The following is a 24,657-nucleotide window of genomic DNA, read 5'->3' on the forward strand; positions in this document are numbered from 1 at the left end:
ACGGGAGGAAGCGCGGACGAATTCGGCGATCGCCTTCTAACCAACGATTGGTATGTGTTTGTTTGGCATTAAATGTGGGTGGAGGGAAAGGCTGGATGCAAATATAGCTACAAATCAGTTTTAATTTTAACAGCAAAATTTGATTTAGTTTTAGTCATAGTCTTTTGACTAAAATGTAATTTAGTTTTAGTCGTAATTTAGTTGTTTAAATTGTTTTAGTTTTAATCTAGTTTTAGTCGACGAAAACTACAGTAGATTTAGGCGACTAAAGGGTAATATGTAAACTCTCCCTTCAATTTCTGAAAGTCAAAGCAAAACAGCGGAAAAATCCCCGATACAAGTCGTATTTTGATGAAAATCATGTCTAAAATTTAGTATTTCACGAGTAAGCCGTGTAATAAACTGGATAACAAACCTGGCGGATAACACAGAAAGGTATAGCATAGTAGCTCGGATTCAGACTCGGATTTCAGCGCCGTAAGCGATTCAACAGATTACGCATGTATTGAAACGGATGGTTGGAGTGTGGAGGCAGGTACCGAAAACGAAATTAAAGAAGCCATATCACGACAGACAGCGGCACGGGAGGAAGCGCGGACGAATTCGGCGATCGCCTTCTAACCAACGATTGGTATGTGTTTGTTTGGCATTAAATGTGGGTGGAGGGAAAGGCTGGATGCAAATATAGCTACAAATCAGTGTTAATTTTGACGGCAAAATTTGATTTAGTTTTAGTCAAAGTCTTTTGACTAAAATGTAATTTAGTTTTAGTCATGATTTAGTTATTTAAATTGTTTTAGTTTTAGTCTAGTTTTAGTTGACGAAATATCATAAGATTATAGTGGACGAAAACTACCGTAGATTTAGTCGACTAAAGGGTAATATGTAAACTCTCCCTTCAATTTCTGAAAGTCAAAGCAAAACAGTGGAAAAATCACAGATAAAAATCAGGTCTAAAATTTAGTATTTCACGAGTAAGCCGTGTAATAAACGGGATAACAAACCTGGCGGATAACACAGAAAGGTATAGCATAGTAGCTCGGATTCAGACTCGGATTTCAGCGCCGTAAGCGATTCAACAGATTACGCATGTATTGAAACGGATGGTTGGAGTGTGGAGGCAGGTACCGAAAACGAAATTAAAAAAGCCATATCACGACAGACAGCGGCACGGGAGGAAGCGCGGGCGAATTCGGCGATCGCCTTCTAACCAACGATTGGTATGTGTTTGTTTGGCATTAAATGTGGGTGGAGGGAAAGGCTGGATGCAAATATAGCTACAAATCAGTGTTAATTTTGACGGCAAAATTTGATTTAGTTTTAGTCAAAGTCTTTTGACTAAAATGTAATTTAGTTTTAGTCATGATTTAGTTATTTAAATTGTTTTAGTTTTAGTCTAGTTTTAGTTGACGAAATATCATAAGATTATAGTGGACGAAAACTACCGTAGATTTAGTCGACTAAAGGGTAATATGTAAACTCTCCCTTCAATTTCTGAAAGTCAAAGCAAAACAGTGGAAAAATCACAGATAAAAATCAGGTCTAAAATTTAGTATTTCACGAGTAAGCCGTGTAATAAACGGGATAACAAACCTGGCGGATAACACAGAAAGGTATAGCATAGTAGCTTGGATTCAGACTCGGATTTCAGCGCCGTAAGCGATTCAACAGATTACGCATGTATTGAAACGGATGGTTGGAGTGTGGAGGCAGGTACCGAAAACAAAATTAAAAAAGCCATATCACGACAGACAGCGGCACGGGAGGAAGCGCGGGCGAATTCGGCGATCGCCTTCTAACCAACGATTGGTATATGTTTGTTTGGCATTAAATGTGGGTGGAGGGAAAGGCTGGATGCAAATATAGCTACAAATCAGTGTTAATTTTGACAGCAAAATTTGATTTAGTTTGAGTCATAGTCTTTTGACTAAAATGTAATTTAGTTTTAGTCATGATTTAGTTATTTAAATTGTTTTAGTTTTAGTCTAGTTTTAGTCGACAAAAACTACAGTAGATTTAGTCGACTAAAGGGTAATATGTAAACTCTCCCTTCAATTTCGTAAAGTCAAAGCAAAACAGCGGAAAAATCACCGATACAAGTCGTATTTTGATGAAAATCATGTCTCAAATTTAGTATTTCACGAGTAAGCCGTGTAATAAACGGGATAACAAACCTGGCGGATAACACAGAAAGGTATAGCATAGTAGCTCGGATTCAGACTCGGATTTCAGCGCCGTAAGCGATTCAACAGATTTCGCATGTATTGAAACGGATGGTTAGAGTGTGGAGGCAGATACCGAAAATAAAATTAAAGAAGAAACAGAAGCTTTTGAGCCATATCACGACAGACAGCGGCATGGAAGGAAGCGCGGACGAATTCGGCGATCGCCTTCTAACCAACGATTGGTATGTGTTTGTTTGGCATTAAATGTGGGTGGAGGGAAAGGCTGGATGCAAATATAGCTACAAATCAGTGTTAATTTTGACAGCAAAATTTGATTTAGTTTGAGTCATAGTCTTTTGACTAAAATGTAATTTAGTTTTAGTCATGATTTAGTTATTTAAATTGTTTTAGTTTTAGTCTAGTTTTAGTTGACAAAATATCATAAGATAACAGTCGACGAAAACTACAGTAGATTTAGTCGACTAAAGGGTAATATGTAAACTCTCCCTTCAATTTCTGAAAGTCAAAGCAAAACAGCGGAAAAATCACCGATAAAAATCATGTCTAAAATGTTGTATTTCACGAGTAAGCCATGTAATAAACGGGATAACAAACCTGGCGGATAACCCAGAAAGGTATAGCATAGTAGCTCAGATTCAGACTAGGATTTCAGCGTCGTAAGCGATTCAACAGATTACACATGTATTGAAACGGATGGTTAGAGTGTGGAGGCAGGTACCGAAAATGAAATTAAAGAATAAACAGAAGCTTTTCAGCCATATCACGACAGACAGCGGCACGGGAGGAAGCGCAGACGAATTCGGGGATCGCCTTCTAACCAACGATTTGTATGTGTTTGTTTGGCATTAAATGTGGGTGGAGGGAAAGGCTGGATGCAAATATAGCTACAAATCAGTGTTAATTTTGACAGCAAAATTTGATTTAGTTTTAGTCATAGTCTTTTGACAAAAATTTAATTTAGTTTTAGTCATTATTTAGTTAAATAGTTTTAGTTTTAGTCTAGTTTTAGTTGACGAAATATAAGATTATAGTCGACGAGGGTAATATGTAAACTCTCCCTTCAATTTCTGAAAGTCAAAACAAAACGGCGGAAAACTCACCGATACAAGTCGTATTTTGATGAAAATCATGTCTAAAATTTATTATTTCACGAGTAAGCCGTGTAATAAACGGGATAACAAACCTGGCGGATAACACAGAAAGGTATAGCATAGTAGCTCGGATTCAGACTCGGATTTCAGCGCCGTAAGCGATTCAACAGATTACACATGTATTGAAACGGATGGTTAGAGTGTGGAGGCAGGTACCGAAAACAAAATTAAAGAAGCCATGTCACGACAGACAGCGGCACGGGAGGAAGCGCGGACGAATTCGGCGATCGCCTTCTAACCAACGATTGGTATGTGTTTGTTTGGCATTAAATGTGGGTGGAGGGAAAGGCTGGATGCAAATATAGCTAGAAATCAGTGTTAATTTTGACAGCAAAATTTGATTTAGTTTGAGTCATAGTCTTTTGACTAAAATGTAATTTAGTTTTAGTCATAATTTTGTTATTTAAATTGTTTAGTTTTAGTAGACAAAATATCATAAGATTATAGTCGACGGAAACTACAGTAGATTTAGTCGACTAAAGGGTAATATGTAAACTCTCCCTTCAATCTCTGAGAGTCAAAGCAAAACAGCGGAAAAATCACCGATACAAGTCGTATTTTGATGAAAATCATGTCTCAAATTTAGTATTTCACGACTAAGCCGTGTAATAAACGGGATAACGTCGAGTGAGTTGTATGTTGTGGAAAATGCTTACCTGTGTGTGGATTTCGGGGTGATTCGACTGTAAATGTCGCTTCAAGTTTGTTGTGTTTTTCCCCGTAATCCTCACGCTGAGTTTTTTACACTGCGTCTTGTTATCTTTGACGTCAAATATAAAATGTCCCCATATGTCCTCTCTCCTCTTCCTCCCCGGCGTTGACATGTTGTCTTCTGCAGCGCAAACTGCATTTACGTAACTTCCTTACCACGTCGCTCTGATTGGTTCTCTTCCCAACTCCTCCCGCCTCTTCCTAACGAAATGAGTTCCGATTGGATCTCGTCTCTGGCCGACATTTTCGTCTCGTTTTTATTCTTTGACGAATATGTCAATACATCGTCTTAGTCCTCGTACATTATTTTTTATTTAGTCATTGTCTCGTTTTAGTCAGAAAAAAAAGGTCGTTGACGATAACTATGACAAAAAATTTTCATCAACAAAATTAACACTGCTACAAATGAGGCATAATGATGCAATATGTACATACAGCTAGCCTAAATAGCATGTTAGCATCGATTAGCTTGCAGTCATGCCGTGACCAAATATGTCTGATTAGCATACTCCACATAAGTCAATAACATCAACAAAATTCACCTTTGTGATTTCGTTGACTTTATCGTTGGAAATGCATCTGCTTTGAGTGTCCACTAGGGCTGGGAATCTTTGGGTGTCCCACGATTCGATTCAATATCGATTCTTGGGGTCACGATTCGATAATATATCAATTTTTTTCGATTCGATTCTCTTTTCAAAAACGATATTTTTCCTATTCAAAACGATTCTGTATTCATTCAATACATAGGATATCAGCAGGATCTACCCCAGTCTGCTGACATGCTAGCAGAGTAGTAGATTTAAAAAATATATATATATATTTTATAAATGTAAAGGACAAGGTTTTATCAACTGATTGCAATAATCCAAATTTGTTTTAACTATTAAACGAACAAAAAATATGACTTATTTTATCTTTGTGAAAACATCTTGCGGATAAGGTTGAGGGGGGTATATTGTAGCGTCCCGGAAGACTTAGTGCTGCAAGGGGGTTCTGGGTATTTGTTCTGTTGTGTTACGGTGTGGATGTTCTCCCAAAATGTGTTTGTCATTCTTGTTCGGTGTGGGTTCACAGTGTGGCGCATATTTGTAACAGTGTTAAAGCAATGGATGTCGAGCGGGTCTAACATGATACTGTGAAAGTTCAATCCATAATGGATCCAACACAGTCGCGAGAGTCCAGTCCAAAGCGGATCCAACACAGCAGCGAGAGTCCCGTTCATAGCGGAATCCATTTCTTTGTGCACCTTTAGCTCATAAAACAGCCTTAAGGAACACTACTGTTAGAACATCATTAAAAAGAGGCTTTTGCTCAAAAGAGATTTTGCTCTAATGTCCAAATGTCTTTATTTTATTTTTTTTCCAGGTCAGAACCGCTTCCCGGGCTGCAGGTGTAAGACACAGTGCAACACCAAGCAGTGTCCTTGCTACTTGGCAGTCAGGGAGTGCGACCCGGATCTGTGCATGACCTGCGGCGCGGCGGACCACTGGGATAGCAAAGGGGTCTCGTGCAAGAATTGCAGCATCCAGAGGGGTCTCAAAAAGGTACTTAAAAAAATTTAAAAAAATACACCCTGGACACAGCAGGGCTTTGTGGTTCCTTCTGAATTAGATGTGGTCGAGCGTTAAAACTGAAATCATTTTGTCGGGTAATTTTTTGCTATTAGACACAAAGACATTAAACCAAAGTCAAATTTTTTGGGGGGGAATGAACACCATTGGACATTTAGTTGCTTAGTTTGGCTCTGGTAAAGGTACAAAAAAATTAGTAGTCTCTTAACTAGGCATTAATTAGTTTAAATTGACTTTTTCATTGACATTTGATATCCCTCAGCACCTTCTGCTGGCGCCGTCGGATATCGCTGGTTGGGGCACCTTCATCAAACAGCCCGTGCAGAAGAATGAGTTCATCTCCGAGTATTGCGGTGAGGTAAGGCTTTGTATCACACTTTTTTTTAATTTTTTTTTAGCGCTGCGTTCCGGAGAGAGAGAGAAACTAGAAAGTCAGAAACATCAGATCTTGAAAAACTAAATCAGAACGCCTCTCAGGGACGAGTTTCAATGCATGAATCAATTTATCTATACCAGGGGTCACCAACCTTTTTGAAACTAAGAGCTACTTCTTGGGTACTGATTAATGCGAAGGGCTACCAGTTTGATACACACTTAAATAAATTGCATTAAATAGCCAATTTGCTCAATTTACCTTTAATAAATTAATCTGTACATATATATATATATATATATATATATATATATATATATATATATATATATATATATATATATATATATAAATTGATATTTCTGTGAGTCATTCCGTCGTACATTTTTTTTCCTTTTACGGAAGGTTTTTTGTAGAGAATAAATGATTAAAAAACACTTAATTGAACGGTTTAATGGATATTTCTGTCAGTCATCCCATGGGAGTGAAGGTAAGTCGCCCAATACTTTTGGCTATTTAGTGTATAGCTTATACCAGGGGTCCCCAACCTTTTTGAAACCAAGAGCTACTTCTTGGGTACTGATTAATGCGAAGGGCTACCAGTTTGATACATACTTAAATAGATTGCATCAAATAGACAATTTGCTCAATTTACCTTTAATAAATAAATCTATACATATAAAAAAAATGGGTATTTCTGTCTGTCATTCCGTCGTATATTTTTTTTCTTTTTACGGAAAGTTTTTTGTCGGGAATAAATGATGAAAAAAAAACTTAATTGAACGCTTTAAAAGAGGAGAAAACACGAAAAAAATGAAAATCAAATTTTGAAACAGTTTATCTTCAATTTTGACTCTTTAAAATTCAAAATTCAACCGAAAAAAAGAGAAAAACTAGCTAATTCGAATCTTTTTGAAAAAATTCAAAAAAATAATTTATGTAACATCATTAGTAATTTTTCCCGATTAATATTAATTTTAGAATTTTGATGACATGTTTTAAATAGGTTAAAATCCAATCTGCATTTTGTTAGAATACATAACAAATTGGACCAAGCTATATTTCTAACAAAGACAAATCATTTTTTCTTCTAGATTTTCCCGAAAAAAATTATAAAATAAATTCAAAAGACTTTGAAATAAGACTTAAATTGATTCTTAAAAATTTTCTAGATTTGCCAGAATAATTTTGGGGAATTTTAATCATAACTAGTTTGAAGAAATATTTCACAAATATTCTTCGTCGAAAAAACAGAAGTTAAAATGAAGAATTAAAATTCAAATGTATTTATTATTCTTTCCAATAAAAAAATAAATTTACTTGAACATTGATTTAAAATTGTCAGGAAAGAAGAGGAAGGAATTTAAAAGGTAAAAAGGTATATGTGTTTAAAAATCCTAAAATCATTTTTAAGGTTGTATTTTTTCTCTAAAATTGTCTTTCTGGAAGTTTTAAGACGCAAAGTAAAAAAAAAATGAATTTATTTAAACAAGTGAAGACCAAGTCTTTAAAATATTTTCTTGGATTTTCAAATTCTATGAGTTTTGTCTCTCTTAGAATTAAATATGTCAAGCAAAGAGAGACCAGCTTGCTAGTAAATAAAATTTAAAAAAAAATAGAGGCAGCTCACTGGTAAGTGCTGCTATTTGAGCTATTTTTAGAACAGGCCAGCGGGCGACAGCGGGTCCTTACGGGCTACCTGTTGCCCGTGGGCACCGTGTTGGTGACCCCTGATCTAGACTTTTGGAGCCACAGAAAATACGGGTGTAAAAAAAAAAAAAAAAGATTTCCGTATTAATCACGATTCTTACTTGTAACAATTCTTACTCCATTAAAAACATTTTTTTATTGATTTTAAAAAACATATTTATATTAATATATTAACTTTTTTTTTTATCTGTCCTGTCCAGCCCCTCAGGCAAATCAATCAATTTGCCCGGCAAGTGTGTGTGTGTGTGTGTGTCAGCTGTGTTCTTTTTCGGGCTGGATTTCAAGTAAACGCGACATAATGCATGCTTCCTATTTCCCAGCAGGCCTTTTCAAGTGATAATTGGTTGACAATATGTACATTTGGTCTCCTGTTTGCCAAGTTGGAGGATTTTTTTGAACTTCTAAGCCACAGACAAGGATAAGTTCGGCGAAACATTCACTTCTACTTCGTTCTTACAATCAATCAATGTTTATTTATATAGCCCTAAATCACAAGTGTCTCAAAGGGCTGCACAGGCCACAACGACATCCTCGGTTCAGAGCCCACATAAGGGCAAGGAAAAACTCTCAACCCAGTGGGATGTCAATGTGAATGACTATGAGAAACCTTGGAGAGAACCGCCTCCCCTAACCTCTATAGCAGGGGTGCTCATACTTTTTCTGCAGGCGAGCTACTTTTCAATTGACCAACTCGAGGGGATCTACCTCATTTGTATATATCATTTATATTTATTTATTTATGAAAGAGACATTTTTGTAAACAAGTTAAATGTGTTTAATGATAATACAAGCATGTGTAACACATATAGATGTCTTTCTTTCACGAAGACAAGAATATAAGTTGGTGTATTACCTGATTCTGATGACTTGCATTGATTGGAATCAGACAGTAATGATGATAACGCCCACATTTTCAAATGGAGGAGAAAAAAAGTTGTCCTTTCTGTACAATACCACATGAAAGTGGTTGGTTTTTGGCATCTAATTCATCCAGCTTCCATACACTTTACAAGAAAAACATTGGCGGCAAATTCCGTAGCTTGCTTGATTGACATTCACGGCACCCGAGGGTCTTGTGAGATGACGCTGGCTGCTGCCAGTTCATTATTATGAAAAAATGACAGAGAGGAAGGCGAGAAACACTTTTTATTTCAACAGACTTTCGCGCCGTCCCTTCCGTCAAAACTCTAAAGGCCGACTGCACATTTCCTATCTTCACAATAAAAGCCCTGCTTCATGCTGCCTGCGCTAACAAAATAAGAATGTCACGGAAAGCTGGCGTGCACAAGTGATGTGCACGCCAGCTTTCTGAGGGATCGCTTGTGCACGCCAGTTTTCCGAGACTCTGTATTTAGTTAGCGCAGGCAGCATGAAGGAGGGCTTTTATTGTGAAGATAGGAAATGTGCAGTCGGCCTTTAGAGTTTAGACGGAAGGTACGGCGCGAGAGTCTGTTGAAATAAAAAGTGTTTCTCGCCTTCCTCTCGGTCATATTTTCATAATAATGATCTTGCAGCAGCCAGCGTCATCTCACAAGACCTTCCGGTACCGTGAATGTCATTTAAGTCAAGTCTTGGTGAAGATTGATGATCACTAATTTTTAGGTCTATTTTTTTTAAAAGCCTGGCTGGAGATCGACTGACACACCCCCCGTGGTCGACTGGTAGCTCGCGATCGACGTAATGGGCACCCCTGCTCTATAGGGTAGACCGATGCAATGGACGTCGTGTAGGTCTAACATAATACTGTGAAAGTCCAGTCCATAGTGGATCGAACATCATAGTGAGAGTCCAGTCCACGGTGGGGCCAGCAGGAGACCATCCCGAGCGTAGACAGGTCAGCAGCGCAGAGATGTCCCCAACCGATACACAGGCGAGCGGTCCATCCTGGGTCCCGACTCTGGACAGCCAGTACTTCATCCACATGGGAGAGGGGGGGCAGAGGAAAAAAAGAAAAAAAAGGGCAGATCAACTGGTCTAAAGAGGGGGTCTATTTAAAGGCTAGAGTACTGTATTTCCTTGAATTGCTGCAGGGGTAGGGAACCTATGGCTCTGGAGCCAGATGTGGCTCTTTTGATGACTGCATCTGGCTCTCAGATAAATCTTAGCTGACATTGCTTAACGCGATAATTATGAATCATTTTGCTGGTAATCACAGTGCTAAAAATAACGTGCTGAATACAAAAAATTCTCATGCATTTAAATCCATCCATCAGTTTTCTATCGCACCTGTTCAAGAAGTCGCATTAATGGTAAGACGTATTTTATGTGTGTGTGTGTGTGGGGGGGGTTTGCAGCTTGCTGCGAGGTCGTTCCCCCAGGAAGGCAGACGGACTATTTAGGTAAAAACATGATTTAATTTAAACTAAAAAAATATACAAACAAAAATCGCTCTCAGCAGAGGCACAACTTGGGCTAAAGAACAAAGCTAACGCATAAACAGACTAAGAACATAAATCAAACCAAACTTACTTGGCATGGCATGAAGCACGAAACTATGGCAAGGCGTGAAACAAGTCAGCACAGGGCGACTGACTGGCAAAGACGAGCTTAAATACTGCCTCTGATTAGTGCTCGGGAAGCAGGTGAGCGGGCATTTTGTCCACCAGAGACAGGTGGACAAAATGAGTAACCAAGGAAACCAGACAAGGGAGTGGAAAAAAAACAGGAACTTAAAGAGTCCAAGGGACGAACAGCACATGGCCAACAGACATGACATTTTATTTATTATTGGTTAGCTTCAGAATAACAATGTTATTAAAAAGAATAAGAGACTTATTATACTCTAAAAATGTTGGTCTTACTTAAAAATGCACGCATTTAGTTGTATTCAGTGTTAAAAAATATGATCTGGCTCTCACGGAAATACATTTTGAAATATTTGGCTTTCATGGCTCTCTCAGCCAAAAAGGTTCCCGACCCCTGGCATATAGTATGCGCCTGCCTTGAATTACTGCCGGGTCAAACTCGCTTCCCAAATTAGCGCATGCTTAGTATTACCGCCTGGTAATAATTCATAATTTTCAAAATGGAGAAGGCTGATTTCAATACCGTTAATTTGAAATCGCATAATGGGAAGAAGATTAAGAGCTATTCAGTAGGATTTAAGGTCCAAGCTTACATCACACTCAAATTTTTACTGCATGCCTTTGGTAAGTGCCGGAGTGAGAAGAGGTTTTAAAATAATTAGCGCTTGCTTACTTTTACCGCATGCCTTTGGTAAGCGCAGGTGTGAGAAGAGGTTTTAAATTAATTAGCGCCCCGGCGGCAATTCAAGGAAATACGATGTAAAAATGAGTTTTAAGATGAGACTTAAATGCTTCTACTGAGGTAGCATCTGGAACTGTTACCGGGAGGGCATTCCAGAGTACTGGAGCCCAAAACTGTATTGGTTGCCTGGTTACAGTTTCACTATGCAAACAAAATACTTGCAGATCGAAGTTGTTAGCGATGTTTTTTGTTTGTGTTCAACTGACCCCTTAGAATTTCCCAGCAACCTTGAATGCAGCGTAACATTAGCGTATGCCTGGTGAAAATGTTTGTTGTCAAAAATGTTATTTCAGCTCATCTCCCAGGACGAGGCGGACCGGCGAGGCAGAATTTACGACAAGTACATGTCCAGCTTCCTGTTCAACCTGAACAATGGCAAGTAGTCTTTACGCTTCCGCCTTTGGAGTCGCCGTAAAGTCGCCACGTTAAGACACTTACCGACTTCCTCTATGCAGACTTTGTGGTGGACGCCACGAGGAAGGGCAACAAAATCCGCTTCGCCAATCACTCGGTCAATCCCAACTGCTACGCCAAAGGTACGTTTTTTTCCGCCCGGAGGTCAGCGGAGGTTTTAGAGTGGAATTCTAAAGTGGACTTTTGCCTACTCTGCAGTGGTGATGGTAAACGGAGACCACCGCATCGGAATCTTTGCCAAGCGGGCTATCATGCAGGGGGAGGAGCTCTTCTTTGACTACAGGTGAGGCATCCGGGTGAGAAGTGCTTTTAGGAAGTGTGTGGCCAGTCATTAAAGGGAGTCTGGTGTGTGTCCACTCACCAGCAGGGGGAGTAAAAGAGCAGCGATATGTCAATGCGGTTTAAAATTTGTTTTATAGCGGTGGTCCCCAACCCTGCGGCCCGATTGGTACCGGGCCGCAGAAGAATTTTTTATTTAAAAAAAGATATATATATATATAGGGCTTCACGGTGGCAGAGGGGTTAGTGTGTCTGCCTCACAATACGAAGTTCCTGCAGTCCTGGGTTCAAATCCAGGCTCGGGATCTTTCTGTGTGGAATTTGCATGTTCTCCCCGTGAATGCGTGGGTTCCCTCCGGGTACTCCGGCTTCCTCCCACTTCCAAAGACATGCACCTGGGGATAGGTTGATTGGCAACACTAAAATTGGCCCTAGTGTGTGAATGTGAGTGTGAAAGTTGTCTGTCTATCTGTGTTGGCCCTGCGATGAGGTGGCGACTTGTCCAGGGTGTACCCCGCCTTCCGCCCGATTGTAGCTGAGATAGGCGCCAACGCCCCCCGCGACCCTGAAAGGGAATAAGCGGTAGAAAATGGATGGATATATATATATATTATTTTTTTATTTTTTTTTTCACAAAAACCTCCTTTTTTCATGACAAAAACGTCCCTTTTTCATGACAAAGAAGAAAGAAAAAAAAAAAAAAGGTACTTAATAATTTGTCCGAGGGGTTTTTTTTTTTTTTTTGTTTTTTTTTGTCATGAAAAAGGGACGTTTTTGTCATGAAAAAGGGAGGTTTTTGTGGTTGGTGCACTAATTGTAAGTGTATATTGTGTTTTTTATGTTGATATAGTAAAAAAAAATAAAAAAATATTCTGCGGTCCGATGGTTGGGGACCACCGCTATACACAACAAGGAATGGGTACCGAATTTTCTACTTTTATAGGTACCGGCACCAGGTGCCGATTCGCGGAAAATCGAACGGTGCCATATTTTGATAGCTTTGTTGCACGATGGCGCTCTAATACAGTAAGGCTCACTTTTCAAAATGTGCTTGATGATCAATGCTAGGGCTGGGCGATATGGCCTTTAACTAATATCTCGATATTTTCAGGCCATGTCACGATACACGATATATATCTCCATATTCTGCCTTCGCCTTGAATTATTACTTGATGCATATAATCACACCAGTATGATGATTCTATGTGTCTACATTGAAACATTCTTGTTCGTACTGCATTAATATATGCTCATTTTAAAGGCCTACTGAAATGAGATGTTCTTATTTAAACGGGGATAGCAGGTCCACATTCTATGTGTCATACTTGATCATTTTGCGATATTGCCATATTTTTGCTGAAAGGATTTAGTAGAGAACATCAACAATAAAGTTTGCAACTTTTGGTCGCTAATAAAAAAGCCTCGCCTTTACCGGAAGTAGCAGGCGATGTGCGCGTGATGTCACGGGTTGTAAGGCTCCTCATATCTTAACATTGTTTACAATCATAGCCAGCAGCAGCTAGAGCTATTCGGACCGAGAAAGCGACGATATCCCCATTAATTTGAGCGAGGATGAAAGATTCGTGGATGAGGAAATTTAGAGTGAAGGACTAGAATAAAAAAGAAAAAGCAACGGCTACGGGCGGCGGCATTGGGAGCGTTTCAGATGTAATTAGACACTTCTACTAGAATAATTCTGGAAAATCCCTTATCTGCTTATTGTGTTAATAGTCTTTTAGTGAGATTGTAAAGTCATACCTCAAAGTCGGATGGCGGCGGTGAACGCCAGTGTCTCTGAGAGAAGCCGAGGAGCCAAGATCACAGCTTCCTTTTTAAGGTGATTGCATTAGGAGAGATTCGGATGTTATTAGACACATTTACTAGGATAATTCTGGAAAATCTCTTATCTGCCTATTGTGTTGCTAATGTTTTAGTGAGATTAAATAATACCTGAAAGTCGGAGGGGTTTGGCCACGGGTGTGTTGACGTCAGAGTCTCTGAGGGAAGTCACGCAGCTGCAGCAGGACGGAAGCTCCGCTGATGTCTCCGGTAAGAGCCGACTTATTACCACAATTTTCTCACCAAAAAGTGCCGGTTGACATCTAGTCGGGATCCATGTTCACTTGACCGCTCTGTTCCATAGTAAAGCTTCACCTTCGGGAATTTTAAACAAGGAAACACAGGCTGTGTTTGTGTGGTTAAAGGCTAAAAGCTTCCCACCTCCATCTTTCAACTTTTACTTCTCCATTATTATTGAACAAATTGCAAAAGATTCAGCAACACAGATGTCCGGAATACTGTGTAATTATGCGATTAAAGCAGACTACTTATAGCTTGGATTGTCATACCGTGACGTTTTCAACTCGACACTTGGCGGGAAATTTAAAATCGCAATTTAGTAAACTAAAAAGGCCGTATTGGCATGTGTTGCAATGTTAATATTTCATCATTGATATATAAACTATCAGACTGCGTGGTCGGTAGTAGTGGGTTTCAGTAGGCCTTTAAACTTTCATGCAGAGAGGGAAATCAAAACTAAGTCAATTGACCAAAAGTGTATTTATTAAACAGTTATTAAACAGTGGCACAAACATTCATGTCATTTCAAAAAAGAAAGTGCAAGATTGTCAGAGACATTTTAAAACAAGCTATGAGTGCACTTTTGTGCATGATGTCACTAAATGACATATCAAAACAACACTAAGTTAAAGTGTACTTTTTGTACAAAACGACACTACAGTAGTTAAAAACAAATAAAGTGGACTTTTGTGCATGATGTCACACAAGATATTTCAATAACTGTCAAATAAAAATAAGCTGCATAATAGCTTCCTGCGGACGTTATCTCCTTCAGTCTTTGACTTTTTTTTTTTCATACAGTGTTAATCTGAAAATGGTTGCTTTGGCATTTTGTTGGGTGTGGCACCGGCCGGAGATGTTGACATGCGGAGTTTCAAGCACTCTTCATTCTTTAGCGGGTGACTTTTCAAATGATGCTACATTAGCAGTGCTGCTAGTATTTGTAGCAACGCTTTTGCCGCATAAATGTTGAACATATCCCCGCTTGAAGCCAAACCACCGCCAGACAATGGACACCGTGCTGTTTTTCTTGGGAATTAATTCTTCATTTGTTACCATATTCGCACTTTTTCTCGTATTACCACCTGCACCTCACCGTTAGCATCACAGCTAATGTTAACATGTAGCTACCTCTCTGCTCCACGGGAGCGTGTGTAAGAAGGTGCGTTTTTTTCATTTTTATATCGCACAGAGACAATCCCGCGATATATCGAGTCTATCGATATATCGCCCAGCCCTACTCAATGCCAATTCACATTGGATTTTCTATAGACATGCAATTTTACATGGCAATTTCAACACCTGCAAATTTGGTATTTAAAACTACAACTAAGATGCACGTTACACTCAAACAGCCGGTGTGTTATAATAAGTACAATACTTACAGTCTAAACCAGGGGTGTCAAACTCAAATACAGAGTGGGCCAAAATTTTAAACGGAACAAAGCCGCGGGCCAAGGTTGAACAAGTTAACCTTTTAATAGGGACCCAAACAAGTTTTGCATTAAATATTGAACAAGCAAGGCTTATATAACTTTAGTGACATGCAAAATCCAGTTTCAAATAATAATAATAATTAAAAAAATATCAATGGCATATCAAATAAAATTTAAATAAAAATGTTATGCCTTTTTTTCTATTCGCAATCTTCTGAGGTAAATGTCACATTTTTTCCACAGGCTAATAATACATTTGAAAATAAAATAACAATAATGAATGAACCAAACATTCAAGCTTTGAAGTAGCAAGAGAAAATGCATGAATAAAACGTTAATTATTGGTCAGTTTCCTGGGAGTTTCCCGGAAGAGTTAGTGCTGCAAGGGGTTCTGGCTATTTGTTCTGTTGTGTTACGGTGTGACCTGTAATACTGTTGACCAAGTATGCATGGCATTCATTTGTGCGTGTGCGTGTGTGTGTGTTTGTGTGTGTGTGTGTGTGTGTGTGTGTGTGTGTGTGTGTGTGTGTGTGTGTGTGTGTAAAAGCCACAAATATTATGTGACACGCTGTCAGTATGGAGGAAAAGCGGACGTGACGACAGGTTGTAGAGAACGCTAAAGGCAGTGCCTTAAATACACGCCCCCAATATAGTTGTCCAGGTGGAAATCGGTAGAAATTCGGGAGAATTCGGGAGTCTACCGGGAAAATTAGGAGGGTTGGCAAGTGGGAGTATTAGAGGTGAATGGGGTGTTACAGCGCCACCAACGCTGTATAACACCGGCGGGCCAGCTCTAATGCTAAATTGATATTGCCTCAAGGGCCAAATTAAATTACACGGCGGGCCAGTTTTGGCCCGCCGTGTAAAAAGGCCATAGTTTGACACCCATGGTCTAAACACCTTGTCGAATTCAACAAAAGACAAGACTGGAACATTCAACTTAATGGCAAAGACTACTTCCTTGCTATGGCAACACACCACAGTCTATACCAGGGGTCGGCAACCCAAAATGTTGAAAGAGCCATATTGGACCAAAAATACAAAAACAAATTTGTCTGGAGCCGCAAAAAATCAAAAGCCATATCACATACAGATAGTGTGTCATGAGATATAAATTGAATTATGAGGACTTAAAGGACACTAAATGAGCTCAAATATAGCTACAAATGAGGCATAATGATGCAATATGTACATACAGCTAGCCTGAATAGCATGTTAGCATCAGTTAGCTTCCAGATCACTCCACTCAAGTCAATAACATCAACAAAACTCACCTTTGTGCATTCATGCACAACGTTAAAAGTTTGGTGGACAAAATGAGATGGGAAAAAGAAGTGGCATAAAACACGTCTTAGAAAGTCGGAGAAAGTTATACATGTAAACAAACTACGGTGAGTTCAAGGACCACCAAAATTAGTAGGACAAAACGGTGCTCGCCAAATACTCGAATTAACAAAGCATTTTTAATACAAACAGTGTGCTTTATAGTAATTAGGGAGGTTTGTGTCATGTTTGTCCTCCGACAGAAATCATAATAAAACAAAAAATATGTTTTTTTTTCCCCCTCATCTTTTTTCCATTTTTCAGCTCCAGAGTGCCACTAGGGCGGCGCTAAAGAGCCGCATGCGGCTCCAGATCCGCGGGTTGCCAACCCCTGGTCTATACTCTACTGCCATTAACATAATGGTATTGTAACTGCATGCAAAATGTACTATATAACACAGTACAGTACTTGCAAATGAGACACAGAAGTTTAAGAAAACAAAATAACACCATTGAAAGCACAGCTCAGTGTTAACAATAAAACATACAGATTTGTTGTTACCAATATTAATTAACACATATGAACTAGGGTTGTACGGTAGTATTGAAATAAAAAGGTAATTTAGCGTATTTTTCCGAGTATAAGTCGCACCTGCCGAAATTGCATAATAAAGAAGAAAAAAAACATATAAAAGTCGCATTTTTGGGGGAAATGTATTTGATAAAACCCAACACTTTGCTCGACATTTTTAATTCTAAGAGAGACAAAACTCAAATAGAATTTGAAAATCCAAGAAAATATTTTAAAGACTTGGTCTTCACTTGTTTAAATAAATTCATTGATTTTTTTTTACTTTGCTTCTTATAACTTTCAGAAAGACAATTTTAGAGAAAAAAATACAACCTTAAAAGTGATTTTAGGATTTTTAAACACATTTACCTTTTAAATTCCTTCCTCTTCTTTCCTGACAATTTAAATCAATGTTCAAGTATATATTTTTTTATTGTAAAGAATAACAAATACATTTTAATTTAATTATTCATTTTAGCTTCTGTTTTTTTGACGAATAATATTTGTGAAATATTTCTTCAAATGTATTATGATCCAGAAAATCTTTAGAATCAAATTTAAATCTTATTTCAAAGTCTTTTGAATTTCTTTTAAAATTTTTGTTCTGGAAACCTATTTAAAACATGTCATCAAAATTATAAAAATAATCTTAATCAGGGAAAATTACTAATGATGTTCCATAAATCATTTTTTAATTTTTTTGAAAAAGATTCGATTAAGCTAGTTTTTCTCTTCTTTTTTTCGGTTGAATTTTGAAATTTAAAGAGTCGAAATTGAAGTTTAACTATGTTTCAAAATGTTATTTTAATTTTTTTCCTATTTTTTACTCTTTTAAACCGTTCAATTAAGTGTTTTTTTCATCATTTATTCTCTACAAAAAACATTCCGTAAAAGGAAAAAAAAAATGTACCACGGAATGACAGACAGAAATACCCATTTTTTTTGTATATAGACCTATTTATTAAAGGTAAATTGAGCAAAGTGGCTATTTCTGGCAATTTATTTAAGTGTGTATCAAACTGGTAGCCCTTCGCATTAATCAGTACCCAAGAAGTAGTTCTTAGTTTCAAAAAGGTTGGTGACCCCAGATATAGAACATGCTATACGTTTAAAAAACAATCTGTCACTCCCAATCGCTAAATCCCATGAAATCTTACACGTCCAGTCTCTTACGTGAATGAGCTAAATAATATTTGATATTTTACGGTAATATGTTCATAATATCACACATAAGTCGCTCCTGAGTATAAGTCGCACCCTTGGCCATACTATGAAAAAAAAACTGTGACTTATAGTCCGAAAAATACGGTACTACTTTTGAAAAATACCAGTACTTTTGGGGGGCTTTTTAGTGACATTTGTATGTTGAGTGTGTTATCGCGCACACACAAAGTGCATACATGCTGAAACGGTGTAAATAGGAAAATGGCAATTCTACTCGTCAATAAAGAGGGTTCACGAAGCACAAAATGGAGGCATTTTGACTTCAAAACACATGATTAAGGTGGAACTATCAACATGGAAGCGGCGCTTTTTTTTTGTGCCAACAATACTTCAAACTTCTGTAAACATGTAAAGGACAAGCATCCACACCTGTATAAGGAGTTTAAAGGCCTACTGAAATGAGATTTTCTTATTAAAACGGGGATAGCAGGTCCATTCTATGAGTCATACTTGATCATTTCGCGATATTGCCATATTTTTGCTGAAAGGATTTAGTAGAGAACATCCACGATAAGGTTCGCAACTTTTGCTCGCTAATAAAAAAGCCTGGCCTTTACCGGAAGTATGTGCGCGTGACGTCATCTGTGTGAGGGCTCCTCACATTCAATCAATCAATGTTCATTTATATAGCCCTAAATTGTTTATAATGTGAGCCACCAGTGAGAGCAATTCGGACCGAGAAAACGACAATTTCCCCTTTAATTTGAGCGAGGATGAAAGATTCGTGGATGAGGAAAGTTAGAGTGAAGCACACAAAAAAAAGCGGCGGCAGTGGGACTGTTTCAGATGTAATTAGACACATTTTTACTAGGATAATTCTGGAAGATCCCTTATCTGCTTAGTGTTTTAATAGTGTTTTAGTGAGATTGTAAAGACATACCTCAAAGTCGGATGGCTGCGGTGAACACCCCAGTGTCTCACAGAGAAGCCGAGGAGCCAAGCTCACAGCTGCCTTTTTTGACAGCTACTGCAGGAGGACGCATAATCCACTGATGTCTCCGGTAAGATATAGATATATCACAATTTTCCCATCCATAAACAAGCTGGTTGACGTAGAGAAACATGTTCGCTTAACCGCTCTGTGTTAAAGCTTTACAATAAACAGAGAAACACCGGCTGTGTCTCGGTGCTAAAGACAGCTGCAATACACCGCTTCCAACCTACATCTTTCTTCTTTGACGTCTCCATTATTAATTGAACAAATTGCAAAAGATTCAGCAACACAAAAGTCCAGAATACTGTGTAATTATGCGATGAAAAGAGACGACTTTTAGCCGTAAGTGGTGCTGAGCTAATATGTCCCCGCCAACCCGAAACGTCACAAACACGCGTCATCATTCCGCGACGTTTTCAACAAGAAACTCCGCGGGAAATTTGAAATTGCAATTTAGTAAACTAAAAAGGCCGTATTGGCATGTGTTGCAATGTTAATATTTCATCATTGATATATAAACTATCAGACTGCGTGGTCGGTAGTAGTGGGTTTCAGTAGGCCTTTAAAGAAGGACAGGTAAGACTGTAGTCCACTAGCTCCCCTGCTGTGCAAAAATAGATACGTAGACGCACACACAGCTGGTTGGCCCCTTGCCCATTATTAGCACAGTTAAACCCGACCACGTAGAGTCAACAAATGCAAGTGAATTGACAAAATTTTGTAACAAATTACTAATATTTTTAACAGTATGTTAAACCTGCTGCATGTTTTATCTGTATATGTTTAGCTATAGTGTTGATTTAAGTATTTACTAATTAATGTATTGGTCTTAAAGCACGGACCAAGAGTGACATCCATAAATCATGAAGCAATAAATACAATGTCAGTCAAAATTTCTGTTATTTTCTAATCCTAGATTATGGCAGAATACAGTGGGGCAAAAAAGTATTTAGTCAGCCACCGATTGTACAAGTTCTCCCTCTTAAAATGATGACAGAGGTCTGTAATTTTCATCATAGGTACACTTCAACTGTGAGAGACAGAATGTGAAAAAAAATCCAGGAATTCACATTGTAGGAATTTTAAAGAATTTATTTGTAAATTATGGTGGAAAATAAGTATTCAAAGCTCTCACTGATGGAAGGAGGTTTTGGCTCAAAATCTCACGATACATGGCCCCATTCATTCTTTCCTTAACACGGATCAACCGTTTTGTCTTCTTAGCAGAAAAACAGCCCCAAAGCATGATGTTTCCACCCCCATGCTTCACAGTAGGTATGGTGTTTTTGGGATGCAACTCAGTATTCTTCTTCCTCCAAACACGACGAGTTGAGTTTATACCAAAATGGATACATGGATGATACAGCAGAGGATTGGGAGAATGTCATGTGGTCAGATGAAACCAAAATAGAACTTTTTGGTATAAACTCAACTCGTCGAGGAAGAAGAATACTGAGTTGCATCCCAAGAACACCATACCTACTGTGAAGCATGGGGGTGGAAACATCATGCTTTGGGGCTGTTTTTCTGCTAAAGGGACAGGACGACTGATCCGTGTTAAGGAAAGAATGAATGGGGCCATGTATCCTGAGATTTTGAGCCAAAACCTCCTTCCATCAGTGAGAGCTTTGAATGGTTGACCAAATACTTATTTTCCACCATAATTTACAAATAAATTCTTTAAAATTCCTACAATGTGAATTCCTGGAATTTGTTTTCCACATTCTGTCTCTCACAGTTGAAGTGTACCTATGATGAAAATTACAGACCTCTGTCATCATTTTAAGTGGGAGAACTTGCACCATCGGTGGCTGACTAAATACTTTTTGGCCCCACTGTATATGAAGTATGTAAAATTGTAAATTGTTCTTTGAGTGCAATAAGAAAAGCCCAATGTGTTCAATGATTTTTTATTTTAAAACTTCTATAATGAAGACCGGCAAGGTCTATTCAGGTGTACTGGAGAGGAGGCTAAGCCGGATAGTTGAACCCCGGATTCAGGAGTACCAGTGTGGTTTTCGTCCTGGTCGTGGAACTGTGGAACAACTCTATACTCTCGCAGGGTTCTTGAGGGTGTATGGGAGTTTGCCCAACCAGTCTACATGTGCTTTGTGGACTTGGAGAAAGCATTCGACCGTGTCCCTCGGGAAGTCCTGTGGGGAGTGCTCAGAGAGTATGGGGTATCGGACTGTCTGATCATGGCGGTCCGTTCCCTGTATGATCAGTGCCAGAGCTTGGTCCGCATTGCCGGCTGTAAGTCGGACACATTTCCAGTGAGGGTTGGACTCCGCCAAGGCTGTCCTTTGTCACCGATTCTGTTCATAACTTTTATGGACAGAATTTCTAGGCGCAGTCAAGGCGTTGAGGGGATCTGGTTTGGTGGCTGCAGGATTAGGTCTCTGCTTTTTGTAGATGATGTGGTCCTGATGGCTTCATCTGACCGGGATCTTCAGCTCTTACTGGATCGGTTTGCAGCCGAGTGTGAAGCGACCGGGATGAGAATCAGCACCTCCAAGTCCGAGTCCATGGTTCTCGCCAGGAAAAGGGTGGTGTGGCATCTCCGGGTTGGGGAGGAGACCCTACCCCAAGTGGAGGAGTTCAAGTACCTAGGAGTCTTGTTCACGAGTGAGGGAAGAGTGGATCGTGAGATCGACAGGCGGATCGGTGCGGCGTCTTCAGTAATGCGGACGCTTTATCGATCCTTTGTGGTGAAGAAGGAGCTGAACCGGAAGGCAAAGCTCTCAATTTACCGGTCAACCTACGTTCCCATCCTCACCTATGGTCATGAGCTTTGGGTCATGACCGAAAGGATAAGATCACGGGTACAAGCGGACGAAATGAGTTTCTTCCGCTGTGTGGCGGGGCTCTCCCTTAGAGATGGGGTGAGAAGCTCTGCCATCCGAGAGGAGCCAGATGAGGTGGTCCGGGCATCTGGTCAGTATGCCACCTGAACCTCTCCCTAGGGAGGTGTTTAGGGCACGCCTGACCAGTAGGAGACCACGGGGAAGACCCAGGACACATTTGTGTCCTATGTCTCCCGGCTGGCCTAAGCCTCAGGATCCCCTGGATCTGGACGAAGTGGCTGAGGAGAGGGAAGTCTGGCCTTCCCTGCTTAGGCTGCTGCCCCCGTGACCCGACCTCGGATAAGCGGAAGAAGATGGATGGATGGATCTTCTATAATTGTTCTATGAGTGCAATAAAAAAAAAAACATTTTCAACGTATCATACGTTTTTCTGTAAAAGTCAAGTCAATAATGACATTTTTGTGGTCACCTTTAATTTAGAACTTGGTATCATTACGGGAGAACCGTAATTTGAAGAAAAAGAAATGTAAAAAAAAATTTGGTACAAATTGATTCCGAAGTACCAGGGATTGGTACCGTATCGTTCCAAATCTGAATCCCTGTATGCCAGGGGTGTCCAAATTAACGGCCCCACGGCACATTTTAAAAATAAGATTGAAAACTTTTTAAAACGTAAAAAGTGATATAATGAAGAAAACGGGTGAAATGCAGCAAGAAAATATTGCAATGTTTACTGTAATAACACAAAGCTGCCATGCAGGCTGTTTCTTTCTTTAAAAAATAATAATGAATCAAAATCAATGTCATTATGAATTATTGACCTACTCCAGGCTCCAATTACGTCAGGTTAAATTTTCCACTTTGCGATATTTTTGGGGGGAAATGTTGCATATTTTGTGTTTGCCATATAAAAAACTGAGCCGTTTTTTTTAAAGAAGGGCCTAAAATGAACAAACATAAACAACAATAAAACTTATAATTGACAAGGAGAGCTGCAGTTGATTTCGAGATTATTGTGTTAAAAGTAAACAGTAAAATAATTTTTGATTTATTTTTGAACACTTTAATGAGTAGGACACCTTTTGGATCCCCAATCATTTTAGTGTGATTGGTTTTTAAGTGTCATTGCTCCAAAAATAATAATGAATTAAAATCAATGGTGTTATTAGTTATTGATTTTTTTAAGGCTCCAATTATTATATAGTCTCAAATATTTCACTTAAAAAAAAATATTGGGTGATAATATTACATATTTTTTGTTTTTTTCCATCAAAAAACGGTTTTGTTTTGTTTTTTCACAAAAAGAGCATACAACTTAAATCTTTAAAATCATTATATTGACAGATGGACCTGATATTGATCTGGAGATTTAAAACTTGAATAATAATAAAACAAAAATAATACCGAATAATGACACATTTTTAATATTTTTTGGACCAAAACCCTTTGGGGTCCCCGGGATCAAGCCTGAGTGGAGGCCGAAAATGTATATTTTTTTATACATATATTGTACTGGTTTTTAAAATAAAAAAATGTCAAAACGGCCCCGCTTGCTTTGATTTTTCAGTCTGTGGCCCTAAGTGGAAAAAGTCTGGACATCCCTGCTGTATGCAAAAAAAAAAAAAACAATGGTGGTATGTTTGTGCTGTTCTAGATTTACGGGAATACCCCAAAAGATAGCAAATCAGCCGAATTGGAGCTGACATTTCTACACCTTTGCCTTGTACGCAGAACTCTGTGACCGTGCGTGCTTTCATGCATTCCCCTGTCTCTTTTATAGCTCTTATAGAACCTCCTAAGTTCCATTCATCCATCCATTTTCTACCACTTGTGCCTTCCGGGTCGCGGGGGTGCTGGGGCCTATAAGTTCCTCTATAAAATGTCTCTTAGTGTCCGTCATATGGGACCGCAACACAGAAAAATAAAATAAAAAACACTCTTTAATGGCTAAGTGCCATGAGAAACTTATAAATATACAGACTAAACCAGTATTCAAAAGTGTATTTTGTCTAACAGTTGGGTCGCCATAAAGTGACACTGCCCTCTAGTGGTCTGGAAAGTACAGTCATTTGAAAAAAAATAAGGACTCCCATACAGATTGTCTCAGAAATATTAGAATATTGTGATAAAGTCCTTTATTTTCGGTAATGCAACTAAAAACATGAAAATGTCATACATTCTGGATTCAATACACATCAACTGAAATATTGCAAGCCTTTTATGATTTTATTATTGCTGATTAAGGAAACTCCAAAATCCTATCTAAAAAAAATAGAATATTTTCTCAGACCAAGTAAAAAAAAAACGATCCATAACGGCAAAACAAAATTAAAAAAATTAAAATGTTGATTAATGCACTCAGTACTTGGTTGGGAATCCTTTTGCACGGATTACTGCATCAATGCAGTGTGGCATTGTTGAGGAGTTACGGATGTCCAGGATGCTTCAATAGCGGCCTTTAGCTCATTTGCATTATTGGATCTGGTGTCTTTCAGCTTCTTCTTCCCAATACCCCACAAATTCTCTATGGGGTTCAGGTCAGGGGAGTCGTGCTCCTGAACCGCTGCGTACAAAAGGGAATCAATTTGTCAAAACATGCACACCACATGGTGGCGCTGTTAAAGCTCGAAGTTTGTCTCTGTATTAAGTAGGATTGACTTGAAATTGCTGATAAAGCTCAA

At 38.8% G+C, this 24,657-nt stretch overlaps 1 protein-coding gene across 3 annotated transcripts in view; it reads left to right on the top strand.

The window, feature by feature from the left end:
• ezh1 (enhancer of zeste 1 polycomb repressive complex 2 subunit) overlaps positions 1 to 24,657 on the top strand; it is a 105,560-nt gene that overhangs the window by 72,205 nt on the left and 8,698 nt on the right. For 2 of the 3 annotated variants that reach the window (XM_061905358.1, XM_061905357.1), the window contains exons 15-19: positions 5,417 to 5,595; positions 5,885 to 5,980; positions 11,266 to 11,347; positions 11,428 to 11,508; positions 11,585 to 11,669. In XM_061905358.1, the coding sequence (XP_061761342.1) occupies positions 5,417 to 5,595; positions 5,885 to 5,980; positions 11,266 to 11,347; positions 11,428 to 11,508; positions 11,585 to 11,669 (523 nt within the window). Of the gene's footprint in view, positions 1 to 5,416; positions 5,596 to 5,884; positions 5,981 to 11,265; positions 11,348 to 11,427; positions 11,509 to 11,584; positions 11,670 to 16,767; positions 16,867 to 24,657 lie in introns of all 3 variants that reach the window. The other variant, XR_009807417.1, reaches the window with a different exon arrangement.

This window comes from Nerophis ophidion, linkage group LG07 (assembly GCF_033978795.1).
Source record: "Nerophis ophidion isolate RoL-2023_Sa linkage group LG07, RoL_Noph_v1.0, whole genome shotgun sequence".
NCBI lineage: Eukaryota > Metazoa > Chordata > Actinopteri > Syngnathiformes > Syngnathidae > Nerophis > Nerophis ophidion.